Here is a 21,818-nt window from a genome sequence, read left to right on the forward strand (position 1 = left end):
TCACCATCTGTGCCTCAGTTTCCACGTTTGTAAAAATGAATTGCCAGAGTTATTGAAAGGAATGTGTGAGTCCGTATGTGGACAGTGATTAAGATGATGCTTGGCTTTCATAAATGTGAAAGAGAGAAAGAAGAAAGAAAGAAAGAAAGAAAGAAAGAAAGAAAGAAAGAAAGAAAGAAAGAAAGAAAGAAAGGAAGGAAGGAAGGAAGGAAGGAAGAAAGAAAGAAAGAAAAGAAAGAAAGAAAGAAAGAGAACCTGTTTGGCTTAATTACTGCCATTTTCTCAGAGAAGCAGATACATAGTACAGATAAAGTGACCTTTGGATGTCAAGACAGACAGGGTACTTCTAGCAAGATATAAAAGAATTCTGAATTGATCTATTGTTCTCCACAATTGTGTCTCATGGATCTCAACATGCCAAACAAACACACACCCCACTTTTCTTCTGCAGTCCATCTCTGGAGCATCCTGATACTTAGAACAGATAGGTGCCTTTCAACCAAGTTTGTTTTGTTCTTCTCTCAACTCCAACCTAACATTACTAGAAGCTATAATGCCATGCAAGACTGTAACTGTCTGTAATACTCTCCTCAGACTTTGATAAGTGCCCCAATATCCAGGAGGTGGGGAAGTGAGTAGTAAATAAGTTTGAGTTTGCTCTGGCCAGACATGTATTCTAATGGCAGAAACACAGGCTTAAAGCATGGAAAGTATAAATGTGAGACGAAATGAACAACGTTGTGGCTGAGGGTTGGTGACAGATGGCTTATGTATAATAAATGAGTCTCTGGGTTTGAGTTCTGGTATTAAAGAAAGAGGGAGGGGCAAGCTCATGAAGATAAAAACAGGTGCTCAGATGGAAAACCGTTGAGGAAGGAGATAAGGAAGAGGAAGCATTCCTGATCATCCCACTGCAACCAGAATTTGCTTCTAAAGCCCACACCAAAGACATCACTAATCGTCTTGAAAACCTGTTACAGCTCCTTATTAGCAAGAAAATCCCCATGCCTTAGGATGGGACATCCATTTCCCTGAAGTTAGCCTCAGCTTTCTACCCAGTCTCTCATACCCTGTTTCTCTGTAATACCCCACCACTCACCATAGAAAAACCTACAGTGTTGTACTGGAAAGTTTTGTGTCAACTTGATACAAGCTAGAGTCATCACAGAGGAAAGAGCCTCAGTTAAGGAAACACCTTTATGTGATCTAGCTGTAAGGCATTTTCTCAATTAGTAACCAATACAAGGAAGGCCCAGTCCATGGTGGGTGGGGCCATCCCTGGGCTGGTGGTCCTGGGTTCTATAAGAAAGCAGGCTGTGCAAGCCATGTGAAGCAGCCAGTAAGCAATACCCCTCCATGGCCTCTGTGTCAGCACCTGCTTGAGTTTGCATCCCGGCTTCCTCCAATGGTATGCTATAATCTAGACGTGTAAGCCCAATAAACCAGTTCCTCCCCAATTTGCTTTTTGGTCATGGTGTTTTTGTTGCAACAATGGTTTTTGTCCTTTCAATACCCAATGTATTCTTTGATATCCAGCTCAAATAGCATATACTTTCTGAATACTTCATAGATCACATAGATCACTGGTATTATTTAGCCAAACCTCATCTTCCTTCTTTTCAGTTCATATTTACACAATATTTGTGATGGATCTTCCAAATAAAAAATATCATATTTTATTATGATTATTTGATTTTACCTGGTTCAATTAGCAAGATATGGGAAGGGGCTAGATTTTATTAATTTTTGTTGTTGTTGTTGTTTCCTAGGGGTTTAACAGGATTATGGTCTCAAGAGAGACTACAAATGTTGAGTAAATTAATGCCTAGCACACAAGTGTGAATTCCAACAGAAGAAATGAATTTTAGATACTGATCCAAAAATGAAAACTGTTGCATGACCCATTAAGGCCACCTGAACACATATCCCCAGATAAATCTGACTTGCATTGCATTGATCCTCAATGATTTCATAAACATTATCTAAGAGCGAAAAGTTGTCATTAAGTACAGCAATAACATTCATGTGCTAAAACTCACTTATTGTGCTTTGTAAGAGCCTGGATATGGGAGAGGGGCATCTTTTAAATATGTGAACAGGGAAGATGCTGGCATTATCTTTCTGTTGTTTCCCACTCGTGAACAGCCTGTTTCAAGAGACAGAACAATGAATGTTCCCTTAGTTAAGATTTTTTGAAAGTACAAGGTTGTTATAGGGGTGTTTTATCTTTCATTGTGTTACTGGGTCAGCCCATGTGTGTGTGCGTGCGTGTGTGTGTGTGTGTGTGTGTGTGTGTTCACCCATGTGCACATAAATGTTAAAAGCCAGTGTTTCTTCTATTGATCCCATCTTATTTTCTAAGGTCCAACTCTGTTGGGGGCCGACTTTTAGCAGAAAGCGGCTATCAGCTTTGCAGCCATCTTGAGCCATATACCCTGACATGAGACTTGGATTACAATAGCCTACAACAGCTGAGCACACTCCGATAATCTTGGTTTCGATACCTTGAGATTAAAGGTGTGTGAGATTAAAGGTGTGTAATTTAAGAGTGTGACTTAGAAGTGTAGAGATCAGATTTAGAGACAAGACCTAAGGGCATGATTAAAGGTGTGACCAAAAGGCATGGCTTAGAAGTGAGACATATAAAAGGCAGAGGCAGACGGAGAGAATCAGATACTTACAGGAAATATACACTTTTAGGAGACACTTCAGAGAGTACAACTTGGAGTACAACTTGGAGTAGGAATTAGGCATTAGATAGCAGGCACTTGGAAGAGAACGTGGAAGAAGTAACTTGGAACATGGAGGCACTAGGGACTAGGAACTAGGGACTAGGAACTTAGGACTTGGGACTTGGAGAGAAGAGAGACTGAAGAATAAACGGGATTGAATCACACTCTGTCTGGTCTCCATTCTTCGAGTCCATCCTCACTCTCTCTCTTGCTGAACCCTGACCCGCGGACCGGAGCGGCAGCTTGGGCCAAGATACAGTGGCTGCCAAATTCGGGGCAGCCCAGGCCTCAACATTTTGCTCGGGCCGTGACATTTTTTGGCACCTGAACGTGGGACTAGTGCGGTTCTCAACACATCTCACTGGACCTGCATTTTAGCAATGGGCTAGACTGGGTAGTCGGTTAGCTCCCAGGACCCCTCTGCCTCTGACTTCAAGTTCTGGGATTACAGGCTGCACTGCATCTCCTGCCTTCTTAAAACAATGTTTTATTATAAAATTTATTATATTTTTTATATGTATACAAAAGGAAGCTTTCAACAGTCCACATATGAAGCTTAAAAACATACAGTAAGTGTATTTAGACAATAAACAACCTATCAGTAAACTCTTCTCAAAAAATTAAAGCAATGAGACCTTGACCACTAATGCAGATTGTTCTCTAAGCAATAATACAAAATGTGTAATAGGGTCTTAAAACATATTATTTTTACTACATGGCTTTGATTGTTGTGGAGGATTGAAAAGAATATGCTTTGTTTGATGAAAGGTATTTAACAAGTTTTGTTTAGTGCAGTTGACTTTTCAAAGAAAAACTGCACTTGAATTATTAATATAATATTAGAATAAAATGTTTAACAATGTAAAAAAAATTTAAAACAAGTTGTACTGAGGAGGAAATAATTTGCCAGAGACTCACAGGATCTGTTAGTTGATCCTGGTCTTGATAAATGAAACAACTCTAGAAAAGACCAAACTATGGAAGAAAGGATAGGATGTTATTTTATAATAAAGCAAAAAGGGATGGGAGAAGATTACCACTTCAACCACAAACTGGATTTGGGGAGCCAATGTATCAACAGCAACACCAACAAAACCTTTCCATCTCTACAGTGAAGAGGTTGCATTATCAAGCTTGCCATGCCATTCCAAACATAAACGCCTAGGAATTTTAGTTTTTCTTGTGAACCACAAGCATCTTGAGGACACAGGATGTTGTACCAGTGTTTCAATAAATGTTGAACGCTTACATTTACTTTCATACAAGTTACATTAGCTTGGTTGTGTGTGCAGTCATTCCTATATATGTGGAGTGGTTTGAGGGAGAATACCATGCATAGGCTCGGATGTTTGCATACTCAGTTCCCCATTGGTTGTGATGTTTGAGGAGCTAGTGTGGACTGGGTGTGGCTTTGAGGACTCCCAGCCTTAGCCCACTCCCAGTCTACTTCCGAGGCTTTGTGTGTACTCTGAAGCTGTGATCACTCAACTTCCTGCTCCGCCTGTTTGTCAGCATTTCTCCCAGCTGCTATGGACTTTCTCCCTGGAACCATTGGCAAAAATAAATTCTCCCATGATTTGCTTTTGATCACAGTGCTTTATCATGGACCTGGAAAGGTCACTCAAATCTTCATAGCAACAGCCAATGACTGAGCATATTAACTTTCCTTTTGGATTATTACTCCAGAAAACAAGATGGATACATTCCTTTTCACAGATCTGGGAGTCTTGTAGGAATTTGAGCAGACAGGCATTGAAGAGGCAAAAACAGTGGACCAGGAGAAAGCAATGTCTAAAAATATTACCACCAAACATGAGCCTCAACTTGCAACGAAAAAGGTGCCAGAGACTCAGATGTGAGGTGATGGATGGTGCACACATGTATAAAGACCAAGAGAAACTCCAGCTTCCAAATGGATGGAAATTCATAATTTTATATTCTTTTAATTAGTTCCTTCTTAATTATTGGATAAAAACTTCACAGGTTCAAATAAAGTAAAACAATATGATTCTATAAGCCCAGGTGGCGCTTCCTGCACACCTGGCTTTCACCCATGGAAATTTGCCTTTCCTAGCCTTCCTTGCTACCACTTCTTAACCTGCAATGAACAGGAGTGTCAATAACTCACTAGACCATGCAGAAGGCTTTATGTGACTTCATGGAAAATGGAAAACTTTGGAAACAAAAAGCAGACTCTAGAATGCTACTTTTCTGGTCCAAGCTTTTAATTTAAAGACTTCCATATATATTCATACCTTAGCATTTTATTCTAAATTAAAATTTCCCTTTCCACACTCATTTGCAATCATTATTAAGTGACTATATAGGCAATCTTCCTATGCAAAGGGTTTGTTCTCGTCTTCCCTCCTTCTTGCATCTTTCCTACCTTCACTAAGATTAGCAGAGCATTGCAAATACTCTGTGGAAAGTTTTACAACAAAAATCTTTCTAAGGGTAATGTCTATCCATTGCTCTGTCTCCTCTCAGTGTTGTGTGAATTCTACAGTGGGAAATACATCTCTGACATGCATCTGTCAACTTTTTCAATCTATTATAAAACAAGTCACAATTTCCCTCAACTTGGAATAGCAGACTCTACAGCAGCACCCTCTGAGAGATTAATGAAGACTTCCACATTATAACAGTGGGCATATTTGTACTAAATGTCATGAATCACACACTAACTTTGAGATCTCTTTAAAAACCACACTTTAATAATTGTGGATTATTTGCTTATCTTTCCTGACTTGAACACATTCATATAATCTTTCCAGTTGAACTAATAATAATTGCTGATTTTTCTTTGTGTGTAGTTAACATAATAGAATCAGTTTGCTTACAATCTCTAGAATTTTAAACCATCAGTCCTAACAATATAGGAGCAAGAAATAAATTTGCTCTAAACTAAATTTCCATGTTTTTCTTTTTTTTTCCATTCTCTTGTTTCTGCCTCTATGCATCCTTTCTCAAATATCTCTTCACGCACCATAGAATTTAGTGCTTTTGCTTATCTGTCCAAATATCCCACCAAGGAGCCATCAGAATTCTTATGCTAAGATCTCATCTGCTCTCTGTGGTCTATTGTGGAATTTGTATATGCTCTTTGACATAGCATTTAAGGAAACAAGAATTAACCAACTTACTATAAATGGGATTGTTTCTCTCTCCCCTCCAGGAACTTCTGCAAGTTAGCAGTTAAGGGAAGGCTTATGAATTCAAATATCATCATGTTACTGCACTGACCATGTGCTTGCTCAGTCTGTATACAGTACACCTTCAGAACCTTACAGAGTTGAAGAATATGTATAATATTATGAACTCCACGAACAAAAATATACTTCATATGCTTAAATACTGGTATATATAAAATAATTATTAATGAAATTAAGAATTTTATTTCTGACACATATCTTCATAGTTGTATGAAATATACTATACATGGAAAAAAAAGTGAAGAGTATAGACTCCTACAGAAATAAAGCCAAACATCAAAAAACAGAAAGAGAGAAGAGATTTCAACAACAAGTTTACACAATCAATATGCCATGTGTTATGGAATGACATGGGCTAGAGTGCATGAAAGGGAAGGGGGCTAACACCCCTGCTATCTCTTAGAAGTAGGTGGCTTGGATGCATTGTTGCTGGTTATTTCTCAGCAATTGCTCTGTTCCAGTTACAAAGATTAAAAGGACATCAATTAGAAATGATGCTAACATTGGCTCATAAAAGAAAAGTTAAGTGCACAACACTTGAAAGGCCCATTAGCAATTGCTGAACCAGGAGCTACAAGCTTTGTAAGTATATTACCTTTCTATCTAGAATTTTCAAACTAGTGCTTTTGTTTGGAAGCTCTTATACATCTTTGAAAATCTGCTATCATATCAAGTACAGAACAATACTGGGAAGAATTATTTAACTGTCCAGAGCACACACTGACTTAAGCTAATAGTCTACAGAGTATTATTGTTCCCCAAAATCAAAATCAAAATCATGATACAATTCCTTTCAATATGGCTTCTAAACACGTGATTTTCACTTGGTAACAAAAAGAAACCAGTAGATTGATCAAAAGAAACTTGCACTTCATGTTTCCTTTAACTGTAATCTTACACATTAGAGGTATAGATCAGAATTTGAATTAAACATTGTTATGCTCAGGCTTTGGGTGAGGTTCTTACATCAGTGTCCAGAGGACACTAACAAAACAAGAAGCGTGATCAAAATGAGCAAATGTCTCAAAATGGAGTAATTACTTACAATGTTCATCAGGGTGAGGAGGTAGTTTTGGACATGCTCTTTGCCATGGAAACGGACCACAGAGTCATCCACTCCCAGAAGCACTTCGATGTTGTAATCGTTCTCTCCCGCGTGTCTGCGGCGACGCATTGTCTCATTCAGCTGCTGGCCAATGTTGCTGTAAACTGCACCTAGATCATCAAGGCCTTCCAGATCCAACTCTAGGAAGAGACAAAAGGAACCCAGGCATTTCAGTTTCCCCAATGGGTCTTCCAGTACTTCTAGAAATATTTCTTTTCAGGGAGCTTTTATTATAATCCAAATCGTTAACATATTGCCTTTAGTTTGCTTAGTAAATAATAGGCACATATATATGCTTAGAATGACTCCCTATATATTCACCACTCACTGTTTTATACAATAGTATCATTATACTGTTGTCCAGGAAGGTGGACTACTGTGCCATATTGCACAGTCATGAAGATAAGTGTCAGTCTTTTCCTAGCTGCATCCTAGAACAGGGGGGAAATCATCAGGCATCAGGAGCACAGGACAGAGGCCAGTTATAATGGTTACCATGTTAACCCTGCACAAACCATGATCCTCTGATCATGGGGTATAGAATTTATACTATGTAAATTTAAATCACCTTCCCAGTAGTCTTAATTTAAAAATAAACTTGTGTCATATCAACACAACTATGTTTTATGACAACTATTACTGGCCATGTTGTTAGAGCGGCCACATTTAATGTATTACTTTACTGTGTTGGCTTAGGGTTGAATGGAAAATGTTGCTAGAAAAAAAGTGAGCAGACATATGTGGTACAACACTCGACACTATAGTCTTCCACATTTGGCTGGCCTCTCATCCAACAGCAGGTAAAATCTGTTGCTATATGTCTGAATTTGTGAGACTGTAAAGTAAGGAACCAATCAAAATATGACTACTAGATTAAAATACAATCATAAGCACCATTTACATTTATTTGCATCAAAGAACTATTTTAGTATGTCATATATAGATACAAACACAGAGAGAGATGTAGGGAAGGAATGTGGCAGATAGTCTTTGGGTTTCATAACCTAAGTTTACCATATTTAGTGAAAAGTATTTTGGTGAATTAAAACATGAAATACAATGGACACTAATATCATTCTATACTACAGGCATGAAAAAACAACCCTGAAGGTATGTTCGTTTCCATTTCATGTCTATAAAATCCAGAAAGGAATTTATTCTATAAAGTGCCTTGATGTTAAACAAGCTTGAGAGAACCAAATCTGACTCATACTTTATATAGAGGCTTATTGAATGCTGTGTTGAGACCTATGAGCCATCTGAATTACAGTCTTGACATTAATGAATAGGTATTTTCCTTCCTGCCTTTGTGGTCTTAGTGAAGTTGCAGGAAAGGATGTCTCTTGGCTAAGAAGGCTGCTGACCAAGCTTTAACCACATGGGATTAGAGGAATGGAAATGCATACCCTGCTCACACCTCCTCAACCCCTCACAAATATAGAGAAACACCCATACCTGCCCAATATGTATAGACACAAGCTAGGCTTATGACTACATGGTTTAAAAGATATACTGTACTTCATTTTGACCCAAGCCCAGTTCCTAAATCATAAGCTGGGAATTTTCTCCTCATTGAGAACTCACTGGCTCCGCTGTGTAAAAATAGCTCTCACCATCATCCACATCAAACAGAAAGCTCCCCTCAAAAGTTGCTTTTCAAGAGCTGCAGACCTATACTGAGGGCTGGAAGGGACACCTGCACAGAGTTTCAGCATTCAACCTCAAGTCTCTCTACACACTTGAGAGTAAGAGAGTTGTGAGAGCTAGTCTACAGATCAGACACTGATGGATTAGCTGTCCATTCTTAAAATGTCCTGTTTGGCAGAGTTGTCAGAGGCCATGTTCAGTGGAAATACGCTGGCAGTGTTGTATCATTAAGCCAGATGAATGAACAGAGGTGAGGGTTGACTGCGGAGAGATGGTTCATTTTGCTCTGATACCTCCAGTCTGGCTTTTGCATTTTCCTTAAATAAATGAAAATGGAGGAAACATTTATAATATAAAACTTATGGTACAAAATGTATGGTACAAAAAGATAACATGGGGGAAAAGAAACAAACCTTTTAAACCAAGGAATATTTTTGCCATCTTTACTCTGTGCTGTGCAATCTTATTTCCCATGGTTTTGAATATAGACAGGGTCAAACATTAGGACAATATCAGGCAGGTTTTGCTTATACACATCATAATTCTAGTCATCTCTGGAGCCATGAAGTATATCTATTCATAATTACTTTGCCTTAATATGTTACTTTTAAATGTAATATCCCAGTGATTAGTAGCATAGATATTTTTTTCCCCTAAGACAGGATCTCACTGTGTTCTCTAGGCTAGACTTGAACTTGCAGTTCTGACCCCTGGGAAACTAAGAATAAGGTATGTGCCACCACAACCAACTATCTTCAAATCTTGATAATGACTCGTCCATCTGTAGTTTTACATAAGATGACAAACCTCTTTGACCCTCGTCTATTTCCTTTATGAAATGGAATAATCCTTATACTCAGGGCTGGGGAGATGGCTCTGCTGATAGGAATGCTTGCTATGCAAGCTCGAAGACCTGACTCACATCTCAGCATCCATGTGTAAAAACTAGGCATGGCTTCCTACAAGCCTGTGATCTCAGTGCTCTGGGTATGTATGAGGAGGTAATAGGGAGACAGACTGCTAGAATAGTTCCAGGTTTAGAGAGATTCTGTTGCAAGAGAATAGCAGAGCAATACACAGAAGGAACCCAGACTTCCAGCCTAAGCTCTAAGTTCATATAGAAGTTCTGGCTCAAAGAAATAGGTTAAGTGACATAACAAGACACTTGGCGTTCTTCCATGGTCTCTGGATGTAAACAAAAGCACCACCCCCACAGCACACATGCACGATTCACATCTATCCCATCCCAGATCCCTGCAAATATACTCTGTCTCATATGTGGCTGCTAGATTTGAATCTTTAACTTTGTGTACTCAAGAGTTCCTGTAGAGGGCAGAAATCTGGAAAGAGCCCACTAGGAAGGGGACACCCTAGCTGTGACAGTATGATAAAATATAGGTAACATGAATGTAGAGATAGAGACAAGGTAGAAAGGTACAAGCAAAGAAGGGGTGGGATTCAAGGAGGTGAGAAGGGTTAATCAAACTGAAGGGGTTATAGAAAACCCGTATAGAAATATAAGCAATTTACAAAATTTTATTTATGGAAAAATTTATAAAAAAAAATATCTTGTATGGGTGGATAAAGCTCCTCCTAGAAGCTATGGGTCATTAAACAAAAAGCATAGTACCAAGTTTGTGATAACTCCTTGTGAGTTATTGATTAGGAATACCATAAAACCCCAAACAATACAGACTCTTGACATTATTTTTGGTTGACCAGCAAAACTGAAGGGTAAGATCCTATTGTTACAGACACTACAAATCTTGGTTGCATGGTATGCAAATTAAGTAGGAACTGATCTGGAAGCCTTTCCACTGCCGGCTAGATTTCACTGTGCTAGAAAGTGCTATGTAGGCTTCTGGTAGAGAAAAGGCACCAATGAGCCTACCAAGTTATGAAGCATATGAAGTATAATACCGATCTCCCAGGCAAGTTGTATGTACTGATACAATAGTGGCATAGCCTCTTATAGCAGAAACCATCTACTCTGTGTTTGAAATAAGTGGGAATTTATGCCTTGCCATGTAAACCCAGTCAAAAACCCATCCATGAGGAGGTCTTGGGCCCTGGGGGAGGTAACTCAGTACTACTGTTCAGCTAAATTGATATGACACCAAGCTACCTTCTAAGTATTCTGTTTATACCCACAGACAAACACTAGTCTCAGCATTGCTCACATAAGCTTCTCTTTGCAAGGAGCAACAGTGAATTCAAAGACATATGATTGGTCGAGTTGCTGAAAAAAAGAGACAGTTAAGTGCTTAGCTCTCATTTATGCTATCCTCGCTAAGCGTCAGGAAACATCATGGAAGAGTCAGTGGAAAAAACTTAAGATCTGGAAAACGGGATGAAAGGCTATGGAATGCTACTTCTGGACATGACATAGCCAGTACAATCATAATTTCACAGCAGCTGTGGCTGTCTGTATAAGACTGAGCACATACACGATGCGTAACTGTTGAGAGAACAAATGGCCGATTTTTAGTATGATAGAGAATAATGGCTCTAGTTACTTCATATGAAATTATTTATGCCACAGTGCATAAGGCCCTGTTTATTTTGTATTTAGAATTTGGTGTTCATCTTTAATCATGTGTTGGAGTAGACTTTCAGGCTGGATGTAGCTAATATAAATAGGACCCCTAAATTTATTTTTGTTAGGGCTGAGGTATAGGAAGCAGTATTCGTGTAGTAAATGTGAGTGTGAGGGCAGTTGAAGCTACGCTGAACAGTCAAACAGCAGAAGATAATGCTCAAAAATGTTCCACAACAAGGGACTTTACATCAATGATGTGTTCTCGGAACATCAAATGATGTGTTTCTTTTTCTTTCGGAAAAAATGATTTTTCCTTTTTGGGAACAATAAATTTTTAGAATTTATCTTGACACACACTGATGAATATATTAATATACTAAACACATTTTGATTATAAATTTTTGTTCACCCACTAGTTTTCTGTTGGCAATATATTATTTTTCAAAAACATAACTACTTTTCTCTGTAGTTGTTGGAGTGAATTTTGAGGCAACATATAATTGAACAACTCAATCGTAACGTGTTCAGCAATTTTTCATGTTAAATGAAGTGATTTTCGGTGCTGAAGTACAATTCTGAACATACTAAATATGTATAACTTATGTTACTCCTCACTCTGAACACTTGGTCTTACACGGTTTTCAAGAAGGAATTCACATCTGCCTAATCATACTCACAGGAAATCAAAGTGTGCTTATTAATCAACTTGATTCTCTTCTCAGAGTCCCTATTTCCTGAGAGGAGACAGAGCTAAAGTTGGAAAGGTGTATGTTTCGACTGAGTTCTGCATCATACACAAATAGCTGCAGGGTCCAGACAAGCGGCACCTTGTGTTCGAGACGGTGACAGGATCCCGTGTTCACTATCTAGCTGCTTGTTACACAGGGCAGAATGACCACTCTATCTGAGACAGAAGCAAGCTCAGCTCAACATTTCCATCTGAACTGTGGTTAAGGGGTACATATTACTTAAGATATGATACAGAAACTTAAATAGAGGCATTGCTTATACATTGGTGACTTACACAGAAGGCCCACAGGCTTTCCCAAAGGCTTTCCAAATGAACGTGATTAGACTCTGTAGCTGCACCGCTGGGTTTCCATGCAAAAGCATGGCATCAGGAACTGGAGGGGGAGCCTTGGAATGAAGGCAGGTACCAAGGCTGGCGGCGTGGTTACAGAGAAGGAATACAATCATTTTATGAGTGTAGGGTTCCATAAGAACCCCGGAACAACTAGAGATTAAATTAATAAAAGCAAAACAACCCTTTTATCATGTTTAGGCCATCATCCTGATATTCCTCAGAGTCTAATCCGAACACATGTAACACTGACCCCATGTAATTGTTTCCTACATTTCTCCTGTACCATTTACTCTGTGGGACTGCAAGTTACATTTCAGTCACATAATGTGAATGGTAAAAATGTCTAAGCAAATAAATAACCTAAATAAATCACACTACATTTCCTTAGGGTGACATCAAGAAATGAGAACAAAACTTGCTGTTTTGCAGTAATAAGGAACACAGAGTGAGTCTATATAGAAATTTGGCATTCCTGATGAATGGAACACTGTGTTGAAAATGAAGTCACTAGAATATCACAAGCTGCTTTTCTAAGAGTAAGTATAGAGCCCAAGATCAGAGCCAAAAATAGATGGAAAACCCAGCATATGTTACCTGCTAACATCAGAATCGGAGGGAAGTCAACTTCATCATGTAAAGCTGTTAGTATTATCATATAGTGATCTTCCCACAAACATCTTGTCTTTAATAGGTAAAGTGTCATTTCTAACAAGGTATAGTGCTATTGTACCAAGATATAGATACTACTGTAAAATGCTGTCATCAGCAGGGAAACTGCAAATGATAGTTCAAAACCTATACCTAGGCCAACTTATGATGTCAACTCTAAAGCTGTACAAAAGAAGTTCTGCTTTAAAAAATATACAGTTTCCATTTAATGAATATGACCAAGGTCCCCCATTCCCAAAGTTTTAACTGTATACGGTATGTGTTTGCATTTTTTCGCCGTTACTACCCATCTTCAAGGTATAATGTACAACATCTTTAAGTAGAGATTCTCTCTTTGAAGTGGCAGATACAATAATGCTTGCATGCTTTGGTTTTTATACTCATTTAGCAAAGAGAAACATCAAAAGTCACTTCAATATCTAAACCATAAACTGACTTTTAATGAGAAACCATTGCATGTCAGATTTTTTTCAGTTATTAGTAATCTTAAACTCCCACTTTACTTGAAACATTGTATGCAGTATGTGATTCTATTAGTGGTATGGCAAAGAGGTCCAGAAGAAAGGGGGGTTCCTAGGTAATTCCATCAGTATCAAGAACCTAGGTCTTTCCATGTTTCGATATCCTGTACTATTTATGTATAAACTTCCTTGTCAGGTTAATTCCCTTTTAGAAGAGTGTCATCAATTCTAGAATCAGAGTGAAGTCTAGCAGACTGCTCCTCCGTATGTGTCTTGGAGCACATAAGAAGGGTGATCAGAAGTTTTGGGCATAGTTAACTGTTTCAATGGCCAGAATCCAACTACACACAGTTAAGAACCATCCCTGCTGGATAAGAATAGATGCTTCAGTCTGTCTCTGGCAAAGGAAAAAAATAAATCTAGCCCCCATGCCTGGGGCCAGGCTTCTCTGCAACATATGTTTAGATATGGGAGGTGCCATATGCAAGAAACAGGCCGGGGCAGTGGGCCTAACAGGTAATTCACTTGGTCAGTTTTCTTTTCAGAACCTGTGCTTCCTTTATCTATTCCTGGTTCTCTTATTCACGGTTTGAATTTGTACACTGTATGTGTGATTTCATGCACTGTGGCCCGTTTACCTAGATTCAGTTTTGTACTCCTTCGCTTCCTCGGTAGCCACAGTGTGCTTGTAGGTTTTTATCACGGTGTCTTATTCACCCAGGTGGCTGCCATTCCTATGCATTCTAAATTCCATGCATATAAACAATGCACTGTCATCTTAGCTGTCCCTAACCTCCTCCCTCCCTCGAGTTCCCCAGCATTCCTTATAAAGTTATTGCAAGATCAATAATAGCTTTACAGTTGCCCTAATATCACAAGGGACATAGTTCATACTGAAAATATATTCATTACTTTTCTGAGATCCAACATGCAATGAAAACAGCATACTGTTATTTGCTAATCTGGCAGCTCGAGGTGTGAGGACACTTTCTCTAAGTAAAGCATCTGGTTGTACAGACTGATTCAGCCTTCCTCACTGGAACCCTTGAGGACTGCTCAGTTTAATAACTGATAAGCAACTCCCTCATTTCCTTGTTTTACTTTTTACCTTTGTGAGTTCCTGACACTTGAAATGAACAAGACCTCCATGAAATCTTTTGTTATCCTTCCTCATACAATCACCAATAGTATTCTTTCCTTTTCCAATATTCTTTAGAAAACTATTATTAGGTTACAGTCCTTTGAAAGGGATTCTATGTTCTGTTTCACCTTAGGAATTGATTACTTTCAATGTATTTTAGAGACTTCATTATCAGTAATCATTACTGTTGTGAGTATATGCTATATATTAATATATATCATTACTAAAATCTTAAGGTTAGATTTACTTTTCTTTTCTTTTTTTTAATTTTATTGGGTATTATATTTACATTTCAGATTTTATCCCCTTACCCCACTTCTCCCCACCACCCAGAAACCTCCTATCCCATCCCCCCTCCTCATGTTTCTATGAGGCTGTGCCCCCACCTACCCCCTACCCCCACTGCCCCCTCCCCACCCTCACATTCCCCCCCACTCTGTGTTCGTCCTTCATGGGACCAAGAATCTCCTCTCCCACCTATGCCCAACAAGGCCATCCTCCCCTATATATACCGCTGGAGTCATGTGTCCCTCCCTATGTGTTCCCAGGCTGGTGGTTTAGACCCTGGGGAGCTCTGGTTTGTTGGTATTTGTTGCTCTCCTCATGGGTTCAAAAACCTTTTCTGCTCCTTCAGTCTTCTCTCTAACTTCTCCATTAGGAAACCCTGGATCATATCAGTGGTTAGCTGTGAGCATCGTCCTCTGAATGTGTCAGTCTCTGGCAGACCTCTAAGGAGACAGCTATATCATGTTCTTGTCAGCATGCACTTCCATACACCATACCATAAGCCCTGCCAGTATACTTATAATAATAACCATGTTTCTCCAGACATAAAATATTCTTGAGTATGGGGTGACAGTGACAACCTGGCTCAGGAAACAGAGAGAATAAGGCTGAGAGACACTTGGTGAACCTCAAAGATTGATATTCACTATCCTCATAATTGAATGGGAATTTTGGGGTTGATTAAAGACTATCTGAGCCAAAGAGTATTGTAAAAGTGCTTAGATAAAAACTACTTCCAAGAGTTGGGGGTAGGGTAAGATGCTCAGTGGTGGCACAGCACAAACAGAAGCCATTCAACAAATGTCAACTATTACAAACACAGGTATCACCCTAGTCTAAAGAATGTGATATTTGAGATATCTACTGACTATGCTTGGCTCTGAGCTTTTTAAAGAACCAGGCCTGTAAAATACTATTCAGATGATGGAAAATGAAGGTGAGCCTTTAACAGTTGCTATGGAGATGAAGACGGGAACTGCACATGTTCTGGTTCACTGTGGGCCCTCTCTCAAAGTCAACAAGAGCAACGAGCAACTCGGAAGCAACTTTCCGTTAATAAGACTTGAACAATGATTCACAACATGAGTAGGCCCTCCTTTTATAATCTAAAAGATTTCTGACATTTTCTTTACTTTAATATCTTTACTTTTAGGAATTTTATAAATGAGTAATATATTTACACTGTTGCAACCCTTTCCCTCCTCCAACCGCTTCAATATTCCAACTCTCTATAGAATACACGACCCCCTTTTTAATTAGTATTGTTGCACACACACACACACACACACACAGCACTCACCCCTTTCCTCCCTCCTACTCAGCCCGTTTCCCTTTGTTCTTCTGTGCTTGTGTTTCAGGTTGACTGCTTGGGACTGGATAACTCATCAAGAAACTAGTCCCTGGAGAAACCCATTCTCTTGGGCTCCTCGCTTAGTTACCCACGGAGTGGATCCTAAAAGGAGGAGAGAAGCAGTAGCAGCACTTTATTACCCTTGGACAACACCGTGAGGGAAAGTTGTCAGAGGCATCATGTCTTTCTCCCGTTCTCTGAGTTTTGAAGCAATAACAGCACATGGGTGGGCCAATTTGCTCTCCCCTTCTGGGCAGCAGTCCTAGATCCAAAGACTAGAAGCTACTCCTCCAATCCTTCCAAAAATGTAATGTGCATTTAATTCTTTACATTAAATCCTTTCATGCTTAAAATAGCTAGTGTGGTTTGAATTTCCTGGAACAGAATCTTGACATATATATGGTAAGTTATTTAACAAAACTGGCTCTCAAATGCACGTCCTTGCAATAGGAGGTTTGGGTTTCTCAGTAGCAAGATCCTCCAACCTTTGGAATTCTGTTTTTATAATTCTTCACTTTTACAGAGTTTCTGGGAACCTCTGGTCTCTCCTGCTGCATCCTTCAGGGATATCTATAATTTTGCTAGCAGTCTTAGTCTCTATATCTCTTTTATTAATATCACCTATGAATATGCATTCAGTAAAAATGCCTAAAGACATAGGATGTGTACAAGACAAATGTAATAGTTTTCTCATCCACTTCACACATACTGAACACTTACTATGTGACAGATGTGGACAAGTAACATCTTATATATTGTCAATTATTTCAAGCCCTTGCTCAGACTGTCCTAGAAGAGCATATATTTGTCTGATCTGCAGTTTAATAAATTCCACTCCCCACCTGTGGAAACCCCACCCCATCCCTCTCAATTTGGGGTCTTGTCAGTGGAGCTGCTTCTGCACAGACCTGAGGCAAATCATGACTTCACTTCCCTTCTTGTCTTTCTGGTCTATCTTGTTTCCTGGTCTACCTTGCCTTCTTCAGCAGGATGTATCTTCACACATCCCTTTACCCATGCAGACATTCAGTTCTAAACCTCATCCTTCTCTGTTTTCCGCGGCTGCTTTGGGGTTTCCCTTTCTTGTAAAGTGCTGTTCTCTTCACGCATTAGCTGAGAACCATCCAAGGCCCTTTACATTTTAGAAAGTATCTTACACAAATCGTTCAGTAATAAGAGCCAATGTCCTTTGTATCCTGCGTTAAAGGACACCAGCTCCTACCATGGTCTTCTAGTGTTGTTTCAAAGACTTTATCTCACATCATTAACCCCTCAACAATCTTCTTGTATATTTCCAGGTACTAAAAAGCCCCGAGGTCATTTTTTAAATGTTTGATTTGTCATATCAATGTCCAACTCCAGTAATTCTTTAGGTACACTGTTTTTAGACTTGATATAATACCAGAATTTCTAAATCCAGTAATATATTCTACGTGCTAAAAATCATGACTCTTTCATTTTTCGGCCTTCTATAACCATCCTAGGTTTGTCTGCCTTAAGTGTATTCTTTATATGCTACTCCAATAGCTTTTAATAATAAATTCCTTCATCAATAAGCATAAACCTTTGGGAGTTGGCCAAAAATTTAACCACACAACTATATTCTGTATTATCTATTGCTCACTAATTTTATGATTTCTTTAGAATCATTAATCTGTTTCCATCACCACCATCATCTTCACTGCTACCACATCCAACCAAAAGCACCATCATCACCATTCTTGCCATCACCATCACCACCATCACCACCATCACCACCATTACTTGATTTTATTACCATCCACAGTTGTTTGCCTGAACAAAATGGTATCTCAAAAAAAATCTTTAAATACAATTCAAAGTTTTCTCCATTATAATTTCCCCTCATGTCTTATCATCAGTCCCAGAACACACACACAACTAAAGTTTGTAAAGCAAAAACTTCTGCACAAAAAATCTTCAAGGAAACATTCATACTCTGTGTATAGGAACATAAACAGGGAGAAGTTGGTGAAAGCTATCTGATATCACACACATGTTGAATGAACACACACACACACACACACACACACACGTCCAAATCCTAGCACAATGAGGTCAATGATTTCCAGGTCCTTCCAGTACTAAGGTGCAATTGGCCATGGATAATAGCTGGGAGAGGGACAATCATCATTTATTGAGAATGTAGCCACTGGTAGGGTTTCCTATGCTCCACTTGATGGTCCCTACACCCATGCACACGTGAGCAACATACACAATTTAACAAAATGCATGTTTTAAAGTAAAAATTGGTTTGATGTTTGCTTTGTGTTCAAAGATCAAGAGGATAATCTGGAAAGCCCAGACACAGATCAATGAACAAGAAAGTTGTATGCTAAATAGGTAAGTAAATGTAACAGGGAAAGGGAAAGTCCACTGTTTAATAAACTCCAAGGAAAAATGGATTACTTAGTGGAAATAATTGTATAGAAGCTTTATATGAAATATTATAACAAAGTACATTATACAAAGGCTAAGAAGAAAAAAAATAAGAACTAGAAGAAGAACATATGTGAATCCAGTCAGGACTCTCAAAGCATAGGGACAAATGTGACACCTATGTTATTTGGTGAAATTAGTAGTTTCCATAAAGTAATTAATACAGAGAAAGTTGGGCAGAGACGATAAAGGTGATGACCTTGAAAAGAATAAAACAAAGACTTCAAGAATCTGTAGTACATCCCACTGAAATATTGGTAATGCTTACCTAACATTAAAGACTATTATTTTGCATGAAAATGTGCTCACTACAATATAATATTAGCAAAATTGAAAAGCCAAGAAACCTAGGACTCACTGACTCTTCGTGACCAAAAAACAAAAGACTCAAAAATATAAAAAATTTCAAAATCAAAAGAAAAAGATTAAAATGTTATCTCCTAGAAGAATGTGCCTTCTTATATCCATCTCATCTTTCTGATTTTCACTTTTATTAAATTGATTTTATTTAAGATTTCATATGCCCACTGTATTTAATACATGCTCTTGACAAAAAAGAAGAGAAGAAGAAAAGGAAAGTTATGTCTAGACTGGAACTAAAAACATGAAGAACAAGGAGAAATTTGGACTTTTCAATGAATGGGGATGTAAATAAACATCAGAAAATATTATATAAGATATAACAAGTATTAATAAATATTAATTATGTACATACTGAAATAAAAATATATTGAATAAATAATACTAAAACAAAAAAAGAATGATTGGATATTGTTTAAAGGAATATGTGCCACTTTCAGGAAGCTTTTTAAAAATAATAGCACTATCCAAATGTGATGATGTATGCCTTCAATCCCAGAGCTCTGGAAGCTTAGGCGGGTGGTCCTCTTATATTTGAGTCAATCCTCATCTACCTAGTAAGTTCCAGGCCAGGAAGGGCTCCTAACATCCCTAAATTATACTCTTTATATTGTACTCTGAATTTGTTTTCTTCCCTATTTAAAAAAAAATGCTGAGAAACTTTCACACCTATTTGAACTGGCAGTGCCCAGAGAGCCAAGGTCTTGTCATGTGAGTGGTCTGTCCAGTAAAGTGTACTTGAAGAACTTCATTCTTAAGGAGTAAAGAAACCAAGTGCAGTAATATTGTCTCTTAGCACTTACGAATAAGGTGGCTTCAGCAACAGTATCTCCCAGATACGATCTTGTAATTAATGACAAGAAGATACACACAGCTGTGTGATCAGCAAGGCAAGTGTGTTATCTATCAGCCAGAGCAGCAGTCAAATGTTTCCACAACGAATGGAAAACCACTTACATGCATTTAACCTGTGTTTCTGGCAAGTAGTTTACTTGTATGTGATAACCTCATGTAAGAAACCTTTCCTAGACTTCTACAGCCAAAATGTCTTTCGTGTTTCCACAGTCTTTAAATACATTATATATACATATGGATTATAGTATTATTTACCACCACTTCTTTTGGCTACATTGGAGCTCTCCCCCCCAAAAAAAAGGGGGAGCATGCATTGTATATGAGGATCACTGAAAGCATTTGTGGAGGTTGTATAGTGCATAAGAAAATCATATCAAAAGAACTACTATAGAGACTGGAGAGGTGGGTGAAGTGCTTGCCCTGGAAGTCCCAATATTCAAGTCTAATCCACAGAACCTTTAAAAAACCACACAGAGGTTTGCACTTGTAAGGCCTATACAGATGAAGCCATGGTAAATCCCTGTGCCTCGCAGGTTAGCCAGTCTAGCCTTTTTTATTTCCTCCAGAGCAACAGCAGACGACCCTGTCTCAAAATAAAGGGGGAAGGCAAATGAAGAATGACACCCAAAGTTGACCCTGGCCTCTCTATGAAGTCTTTCTCATACCTTGGCACACACATGCATTTCAATACATGCATGTGAGTACACACGCATGTGCACATACACACACACACGTAAGTAACTTTACCATCAGATTTCTGTGCATATATAAATATATATATCTATACATACACATGTGTGCCATACCAATTTTCTAATATATAGCAGCAAATATCTGAAAAATGAAGTTTTATTTTCTGCTATGTAAAGTTTTTTTTTAAATATTGAAGGCATTAAAATACTTACATGAATAAATGTACCAGTAATTGAACTAGTGTTCAACATGCAGATAATATACATAAAGATAATATACATAAAGCATGATGATGTTAAAGGTTGTTTGGTAACAAATATTGGTGGATTTTATGATTTGAGGACACACGAAATAAATTACTTTTAAGAAGAAATTGTTAAACTTGCAGTTATATGCCAAACCTCATTAAAACTACCGTGGCAGAAGGTCAGTCCCGGGACTTGTGATGCTCAGACTCCTTATAATTGTTAATGCAGCTGAACACGATAAACACTCCTATGCGAACAAATAAAGTCGTTTGCTTTCAGACTTTCAAGTATTTAATAGACTGTAAGTAAGATGGGGATAGTTTGAGTGTTTGCTTTGGTAGAAAACACTATGCTGAGTACCAGTGTTCTCAGGGGCAATTCATGTTGTTAAGCTTCTTGAGAAAAATGGGAGCTTTCAATTGTGTCCTGACTCATTATAGGGCTGAAGTAGAAGACACTAACCCAGATGAAAGAATGTTTAAACTCCATGTTGCCGGGGTATAAGATAACTCAATCCAGGAGTCACTTGCACAATGATTTGAATATAAGAGTCAATCCAGATTTACAAATGTCATGAATACACAAGTGATTGTGCTTACATGCTATGGTTTTAAAGGTTCATTTTAGTAAATTTTATTTGTATCAAACATATGCTATAACAGATGATTTCTTAATTTTTATATTTAATTAATATAAATTATTAAATGAATTAAACTAATTTCTTAATTAAACATGTATGTATCCATACAAACACACATATATGCATGTATATGTATATGATGTATATGTATATGGTGTATATGTATGTGTGAGATGGCTATACAGTTCGTTCAGTGTTGTTTATCTGTAAATGTGTTAAAGACTGACCACTTGCATTGGATAGCCAATCAGGTTATCCATTCAGCCAATCAGGTTATCATTCTAAAGAAAACTGATTCTTTTTCTCTTAGAGGTCATTGATTACAATTATTCTATAGAC

General features: G+C 38.2%; 1 protein-coding gene across 2 annotated transcripts in view; it reads right to left on the minus strand.

The window, feature by feature from the left end:
* Adamts3 (ADAM metallopeptidase with thrombospondin type 1 motif 3) overlaps positions 1 to 21,818 on the minus strand; it is a 212,053-nt gene that overhangs the window by 39,694 nt on the left and 150,541 nt on the right. For both annotated transcript variants that reach the window (XM_034509359.2, XM_076938761.1), the window contains exon 5: positions 6,990 to 7,189. In XM_034509359.2, the coding sequence (XP_034365250.1) occupies positions 6,990 to 7,189 (200 nt within the window). The remainder of the gene's footprint in view (positions 1 to 6,989; positions 7,190 to 21,818) is intronic.

This window comes from Arvicanthis niloticus, chromosome 7 (genome assembly GCF_011762505.2).
Source record: "Arvicanthis niloticus isolate mArvNil1 chromosome 7, mArvNil1.pat.X, whole genome shotgun sequence".
NCBI classification, from domain to species: domain Eukaryota; kingdom Metazoa; phylum Chordata; class Mammalia; order Rodentia; family Muridae; genus Arvicanthis; species Arvicanthis niloticus.